The sequence below is a fragment of the Octopus bimaculoides genome, chromosome 14 (genome assembly GCF_046866305.1).
Source record: "Octopus bimaculoides isolate indiv1 chromosome 14, ASM4686630v1, whole genome shotgun sequence".
NCBI lineage: Eukaryota > Metazoa > Mollusca > Cephalopoda > Octopoda > Octopodidae > Octopus > Octopus bimaculoides.
The window spans coordinates 4,632,002-4,640,985 of NC_142941.1; the positions used below are offsets into that span (position 1 = coordinate 4,632,002).

The 8,984-nt window shown below is 37.6% G+C and overlaps 1 protein-coding gene across 1 annotated transcript; it reads left to right on the forward strand.

The window, feature by feature from the left end:
- The first annotated feature begins 2,273 nt into the window (after positions 1-2,273).
- Positions 2,274-7,364, forward strand: LOC106870109 (uncharacterized). The gene is made up of 2 exons (XM_014916095.3): positions 2,274-2,504; positions 5,136-7,364. Exon 2 carries the CDS (start codon positions 5,381-5,383, stop codon positions 6,242-6,244), a length of 864 nt encoding a protein of 287 aa, XP_014771581.1. The 5' UTR covers positions 2,274-2,504; positions 5,136-5,380; the 3' UTR covers positions 6,245-7,364.
- The last annotated feature ends 1,620 nt before the right edge of the window (positions 7,365-8,984 follow it).

The following is an 8,984-nucleotide window of genomic DNA, read 5'->3' on the forward strand; positions in this document are numbered from 1 at the left end:
CATAATCTTTCCTCTAAATACCAAGAGACTTCTTTCAAAATATTCAGACAGTTTCAGCTGATAGATATGGAAGTGAAGGAAATTAGAACAATGTTTCTAGAAATGACAAAGCTAATAACTCCATTTTCTTTTCGTGTCGTTTCTTACCCTCTCACGAAATCACCCACCCCTCCCTCCTTATCCTCTGTCTATGTTCTCTCTTATATTCATCTTCTTGTACCTTAAGTGTATGCTCTGCTACCCTGTCACCACCATCTTTATGTCCCATCCAGCTACTCCCAGCCATCCTCACATAATGTAGGGCAAGCCATGTATCCCCTCTGTAGCAAGACTCCTGGTCCCTCTATCATACTTTAGCACCTGGCACTAAGCCACTTTCCTTTCTCAATAGAATAAGTGCTTGTTGCATACTGGAGTTGGTGTAACCGGCTGAGCCTCTTCCCCGAAACTGCCGGTCTTGTGCCGAAATTTGAAACCATTATTATCAGTGGTTAAAATATTTGACATTTTTCTATATTCATCATCATCATCATCGTTTAATATCTGCCTTCCATGCTAGCATGGGTTGGACAAAAATACCTGCCATGACTAAATGATTTATATACAAATACTGTTTTAATGGTTATCAAATTGTAATTTATTGTGGTGTATTTAGTTATGCTGAGAAAAGGTCTTTGAAAGAGCATTAATAAAAATATATAAGGCAATAGTTTGAAAAAAGTTTGAGGAGTATTTGCGTAAGAGATAGACAGTAAGTATATGTTTAAGTGGCCCCCATCAAAAAGAAAAGGAAAAATGGCTTCCAAATAACTCGTCTCTGATTGGCTAAAATTTGTAATTAAAACAACACCTGTGCCAACGGCGAAAATGTCGTCTGCATTAGGCCGCTACAGACAGAAACGTATCGACATATATTCTTTTATTCTACTGTTCCTTTACTGGTTTCAGCCATTTGACTGCGGTCATGCTGGAGTACCGCCTTTCAGCCAAAGAAATCGACCTCAGGACTTTGTAGGCCCGGTACTTATTCTACCGGACCCTTTTGCCGAACCGCCAAGTTACGGGGGAAATAAACACACCAACATCGGTTGTCAAGCAATGAGTGAGTGGACCCCCCCCCCCACACACACGACAGGTTTCTTTTCAGTTTCCGTCAACCAAATCCACTCACAAGGCTTTGGTCGGACCGAGGCTATGGTAGAAGACACTTGCTCAAGGTGCCCTGCAGGGGACCTTGCATGCAAACTTAGACATATACAATTAGATATACATATACACGGCTATATACGCACAACCATTACATACATTTGCAAGCAGGGACTTTTTGTGATGGATATACACACGTCGACATGTAAATTTGTACGGTTGAAGTTTGTGAATTTGGGACAGAATAGGAGTTTGACTTATCCAGATTGTCACTCAGTGAGAGAGAGAGGGGGGGGGCAGGCAGACAGGCAAAGAGGACCTGTTTTGTTGAGTTTTCAGGCGAAAGGACAATCCTTGGCATACGAATTTATCCAAATTAAACTTCGCTGTATAAATCTTAATTATGTGGTCAACTACCCAAATTCTGGGACCCTGTGTTTCTTTTACCTTGTAGATTCGTATAAACACATATACTCTGAAATCTACAGAAACAGTTACACACACGCACGCACGCACACGCACACACACACACACACGCATGCAATAAGATGCTCCTACAAATATACACAGACACAAACTTACATACATACATACATACATACATGCATTGTGTACAAGAATCTGTATATAGGAACAAGGGTCAGTTGTATGTAAGACAACCCAAGTCTTGACAGTGTTTTAACAACTTTGTGGGGGAAGATAAGGTGTTGGGAAAAAGTCTTTGAAATATTACATTGAATATATTGATTATTAGTTTAAGTTGTTTTTGGATAAAATATTTAAAGCGAAAAAACGACAGTCTTTTGCAGACGACACGAAGGATAATTTTATCTGCTAGAAATAACTGTCAAATCTCTTTCAAGTCATTTATAATAGTCTTGGGAAGGACAAACGATTGTAGGTCTGCTCATTCAGGAATGCCCTGAGAATCAACATCTCAAGAAGGGACGGAGATAGACGTCCACAAACAGAGACTAATATAAAACTCAGCATCCTGATTACAACTAATCATGTGTTAAATCAGAAATATTTAGTATTCTGACAAAATATCGATAAAAGTCTTGAAAATCAATAGATAATAAATAATAAAAGTTTACAAACGAAAGGATCGCGGAATTTTATTGATTAGGGACTTAATACTATTACACCGTTTGTGGTTTGTTTTATTTTTATTTTTACTCTGTAGGGCGCCTGAGTAAATAAATTAAGGATTCTCTCTCTCATTCTCCATGTTCCTGCAACTTGGCTTTCTCTCTCGTAGATTTATGCCCTCGCACTGGCTACTGCCACCTTTTTCCAGTGGTGATTTAGCCCCGATTCATGCTCAACACCCGGATTAAGAAGCAACAAAAGCCCGGGTAAGATTGTCTCTAATCCCAACATTGAAAACTAATTCCGAGGGTGTGCTTGTAAGGAATGGGTTGACGTATGGATGACTGCAGAAACGAATGAATGGCTGGATGGATGGATAGCTTGGTGCATGGTAAGAAGCGGGCTGATCAGGGTGCTTCTGAAAAACAAGGGTGCAACATGAATGTTTGTACTCGGATTTCCGTTACCCGTATTTCTCCTAAATATCAGTGATTTTAGCCTTGTATATATGTAAATATTCTTCCTCTCTCTGTCACTGTATACATGTTTCCGCCTCTTTTTATCTGTATATCATTCCATCCCTTTCTTTATAATATATTTCTGTCTCTCACTCTCATCATCGCTCTCTGTTTATCAATCTCTGTCTCTCCCTCTTTAGTCATCATTCTATCTTTTTCTAACTCTCTCTCCTCCACATCTACCGAGCGTATATGTTTTCGTATTGTGTCTATCCATTAGATATACCTTATCTAGGAAAGCATCCATTGTAGACGAATGTTAAAAAAAGGTCCCTCGCCTATGCAAACGATTTCAATCACTGAACATTCTAGCTTGTGTCCTTATTTATCGTATACACACGTTTACTGAGACACACAAACCATGCATATATTTATATATACCCGCCCCAATCAATCGGTTTTCATTCCCATCATCTCACTAGTAACCCGCTCAAAATATATGATGTAAAGCAGTATTTAAAGGACAATACTGATATATATATATATATATATATATATATATATATATATATAGTGTGTGTGTGTTGTATGTCTATGTCTGTCTATGTATATGTGTGTGCGAATGTATATATTATATGTGTACCTATCTATCTACCTGCCTATCTGTGTTTCTCCATCTCGCTCTCAAGATAGATAAATAAACATCTACATATGCATATATACATGTATTTATACGTATATAAATGCATATGTATCTAATGTGTGTGTGTACATTACACACACACTCACACACACACATATATATTTTTATATATATATAATGCACGTGTATGCATAAATATGTGTGAATGTATAGGTGTTTTTGTCTGCATATACAATAATCTAAATAGTTGTACTTCTGAAATGTTGTAAGTCCACTGGTGGTGTTTATGCATTATAGAAGTCTATTTTCTTTCACTAAAGGTCTCTCCATGACTTTTAGTTTCCAAAATTCTAAATCTGAGAACTGTTTCCATTCTAAAGTATTTCTGTTAAATAGGGAAATTTGAGTTGAAACTCTTAAATAAACAAAAAAATTGGCAATTTTTGCGATGCACAACAGTTTAGGAATGGTCACTCCAGTTCTTAATTGTATTTTAAAATTCTGACACCAAATGTATCAAAAGTGTTTTGTTGGATTTTTTAAAATCATGTCACAATCCAAGACAGTCTTTCTATTCATCACATCCTGTGTTGCACCTTGATGATGTATGTATATATATATATATATATATATATATATATATATATATATATATATACAATGTACGTGTGTATGTATGTATATGTTTGGGTATCTGTGTTTGTCACCCCACCATCGCTTGACAACCAATGTTGGTGTGTTTACGTCCCCGTTACTTAGCGGTTTGGTAAAAGAGGCCGGTAGAATAAGTACCAGGCTTACAAAGAATAAGTCCTGGGGTTGATTTCTTCGACTAAAGGCAGTACTCCAGCATGGTCGCAGTCAAATGACTGAAACAAATAAAAGAATAAAAGAAGCTGTTTTCCATGCTGGCATGGGTTGGATGGTTTGACAGGAGCTGGCCAATGAGAGGACTGCACCAAACTCTCCTGTCTGCTTTGGTGGGGTTTCTATAACTGGATGCCCTTCCTAATGCCAACCAATTTGCAGAGTCAACCAGGTGCTTTTTATGTGGCAAACCAGCTAAAAATACATAAACCACACAAATTGTATATTACAAGAGTCAAATGCAATCTGGTAATAAAATGAATAAGTCATTAAAAAACTGAACACAATCTGTCCGAAACCTAACTACAAATGCATAGTTTGAAAATAACAAAAATCTCTTCATCAATATGAAACCACAAACTAACAATCCACAGGATGTACTGCAGACAGCCAATATAATATAGAAGTTTCAATGTAAACATGAAAGTTGTAAACTTTATGACTCAGACTGTTACATTGATTACACAAATACAGCACTTTCTCACACATTTCCATCAAGGAATTCATAACACTGTACATAAAATGAATTATGATAGAAAAAAAACAGTAGTTGACAGTAAATACTACAGGTTTATATTAAATAACAAAGTAAACTTTATTTGTGGTGAAATGCAAACCAAAAAGCATAACCTAACTATGTCACATGTAAAATAAACCTTGAAATCTACAAGGACTAAACGACAGAATGATTTTGAAATCTGGCATTGATGATTTTATTGTTAACAACAATATTCCCATGATACATTGCAACCTACATTTTGTCTATTATGTTTCTTTATGTCCCTGAATATAAAGTCTGTCTGTGTGTCTATCATTCTAATACACCAACGAAGATAAATAAATCAATCATTTTTGTTTTCATTTTTCTGTCTTAAAATTAAAAATTTTTCCAAATTCATTTTTCTTTTTTTTTTTAATGTATTTTTCAGGTGATTAATGTCCTGTTGGCAATCAATTAACTACAGTAGCTGCAACAACAGTAATATTACCAACAGCAACAACAACATCAACAGGAAGTGGCACTAGCAGATAATCAAGGAATTATTTGGTTTGTTGACTAAAATCACTCCAGTGTTATTTTTACTTTAAAGAACTCAACTCCATCACACATAGCTCCATCACATGTTGGTTTCTCGCCAGCGTCTCAGCTTTGAGTTTGGCCGCAGCCTCTGAGATGAGTTCCACTTTCTCCCTCTCCGATGGGATGGTCTTTTCTCCGACCACACCATCAGATAAATCCGATATCGAATTAGCAATGTCGTCGGTGGAGGAGGTCAGCTTCCATCAACAGCAGCAACCGAGTCAGGTGAAGGACGAACTGACCACTGGGCACAACCACAACAACCACCCTCACCATCATCCTACTAACAACACCAATTGCAATAATAATAATAATAATAACAATAACAACAACAACAACAACAACAACAGCCATCAGCATCCTCCGTGCTGTAACCAAACATCGTACAGCCAATGCCATCAACAGCACAGCAGTTGTTGCTGTACCTTGGACTGTCAGAGCTGTAGCCAGATCAATTGTACCCAGTGTCGCATGGCTCAGAGGAGCCACCAGCATTATGTAATGCAGCCGGAAAAGTTGCACACATGTGATGTGTGCGGCAAGGGCCTCTCTCGGCGTGACCACCTCAAACTACACAAGAGGATCCACTCCGGAGAACGTCCATACAAGTGTGACGTGTGCAGCTACACGTTCTATCGCAAAGACCACCTGCTTCGACACCAGCGTCGCAACAACTGTCGCCGGAAGACGGAAATCGGTGTGACATCACTTCCCTCCCCCGGTGGGCAACGAGAAATGGTACACAGTGCCGGCAGCATTGGTCACTCGGCTCGAGTACCGGAGGGCAGCCAGGTGTGGCAGGGACACCAAAAGCCACTACCACCACAAGCACTGAAGATGGAGAGGTCACCTGACAATTCTCTGCGCTACAACCACAACACTGATGAGTGCAACCAGATGCAGCAGTCGCAACATTCGATGCACAAACTCGTTATTCCCCATTATACAAACAGTTAGTTTCATAACAGACACATACATGTATATACACATACTATATATACATATACACACAAATATATAAATGGTATATATACATGGATATATATATATATATATAAACATTAAATTTTATTGTCTGTATAAAACAATCACACACAAACACATGTATATTAGGAAGAAGGAGGCAGTCAGAATTTTGGATAATTCTCTATTAGCACTTTCATTTGTTTAATCATATTCTTCAAGGAAAATTGAACCAAAATAATAAAACAATTTTTCTTGAAGAATACGGTTAAACGAATGAAAGTGCTAATAAAGAACTATCCAAAATTCTGACTGCCTCCTTCTTCTTAATTTACAATATCTGTACACCACTTCAAACACCCTATACATATATATGTATATATATATATATATATATATATATATATATATATATATATATATAGATATATATATAGATATATAGATATATACACACATACATTCATATACACAGTGTCATACAGGCATACATACACATATAATCACCTACCAAACACACACACACTCACGCAAAGTTATGTAACCATGCACACGTGTCCATAATTACCACACAGACTGTCATATAACCACACCACACACTCACACAAATATATTGTCATGTTCTGACAAACACACACATATACACATACACCCATACACAAACTTGCTGACCAGACTGTTGGATGCATGCTTTTCAGAATGATTATTTCCTCTTCAGCAGCAGAGACCAGTAAGTCAGATGTTGTGAACTGACACAAGAGACAATCATTTAATGATTGGTTGCGCTATTCGGGAGATCGCTGTGAATAAACTAGTGAATGACAGCTCTAAGTAGTGATGTGTGTAAATACGAATTTGTTACCAGTTCAAATGTGCTTGAGGTGTATATACATACATACATGCGTATAAACAGCACATGATGTAATGTGAAGTGGTATATGACATAGCAGAGGAGTGGTGGATTGCAGTGTACGGTGTAGTGTTTGATATGGTTTCATGCAGTGTGGTGGTGGTGGTGGTGGTGTCACTGATGTATGGAGTGATGCAATGAAATGTGGTTTTGGTGTGGGATGTAGTCATGTCATGGTCCTGAACCGTTTCCATTGTGTATTACCACCACCACCACTGCTGCTGCTGCCGTTACTACTACTACTACTACTGTAGCCATTATGACTGATGTCACCAACTCTACTATTTCTGCTACAACCTCTATCACTACCACCACCACTACTACTATATCGTTTACCACACACCATTACCATTGCTACTTCCACCATTGTTACTACAACTACTACTACTATAATCACTACCACCACTACTACTTCTACTGTCATTTTTATTTTTTAGATACTACAGCCTCTACTTGCACTACTGCTTTCACTACCACCACCACCACCACCACCACCATTATTATTACTACTGCTACCACCACTACTACACTTACAATCACATTAACATTATTCCCCTCATCACCACTTGCTACTATCACTGTTATATATATATATATATATATATACATACACACACACACACACACATATATATATATATATATATATATATATATATATATATATATATATATATATATATACATATATATACATATATATATATATATATATATATATACATATATATACATATATATATATATATATATATATATATATATATATATATATATATATATATATATATATATATAGATTCATCATCATCACCATCATCATCATTTAACGTCCGTTTTCCATGCTGGCATGGGTTGGACGGTTCGATTGGGGACTGGCAAGCCAGGGAGCCGCACCAGGCACCAATCTGATGTAGCAATGTTTCTACAGCTGGATGCCCTTCCTAATGCCAATCACTCTGGGAGTGTAGTGGGTGCTTTTTATGTGCCACCGGCGCGGGAGCCAGTCAGGTGGGACTGGCATCGGTCATGTTCAGATGGTGCTTTTTACATGCTACCCACACAGGAACCAGTTGGGCTGGGGTGGTGGGTGTGGTGGTAGTGGCATCGACCACATTTGGATGGTGCTTTTTCTGTTCCACCAGCACGGGGAGCCAGTCAGGCAGCACTGGCAAGAATCTATGCAAGAATGGTGCTTATTGCATACCACTAGCACACCCACCCATGCTAGCATGGAAGGTGGACGTTAAACAATGATGATGATGATGATAATATATGATAAATGGAAGATGGAAGCTACCAGGTATAAACCATTCATTTTATTATCTATCTATCTATATATTTGTATATATAAGGTTAGCTCAGTTAGAGGTTAAGATAACCGTTAAGGGATAAAAGTATCCATTACACTACCAGTATATTACCTATGTTAACCATGGGCATACATGGTATATATATGTATATACATGGATTATATAACAAACTAGAAGAATGAATACCAAAAGGTGGATAATAAAATTCTTTTTAGTAGAATTTTTGTTACTTCTCAAGAACCAACGGTTTCCTGCTGTCAAAGATCAGCACTTTTTATAGTGTAGGGTTAAGGCTCACAGCCTTAGTCCTAGACTACTGTATATTAAACACAGTTCTTCACCCAAGGTTCTGCATGCTAGGATTGAACCTGTAATCATTTGTTTGCCAGGCTAACTTTGTAACTACACAGCTACACTGCTGGGTTATGGGACTTGTTGTGTGATGTGTGAAAACGAATATACTATTGAATCATTGAAGATGCAGTGTAGACAAATAGATGAGATGGAGGTG

Coding starts and splice junctions, on each gene's coding strand:
- LOC106870109 (XM_014916095.3), top strand. CDS start 5,381: ATGAGTTCCACTTTCTCCCTCTCCGATGGGATGGTCTTTTCTCCGACC.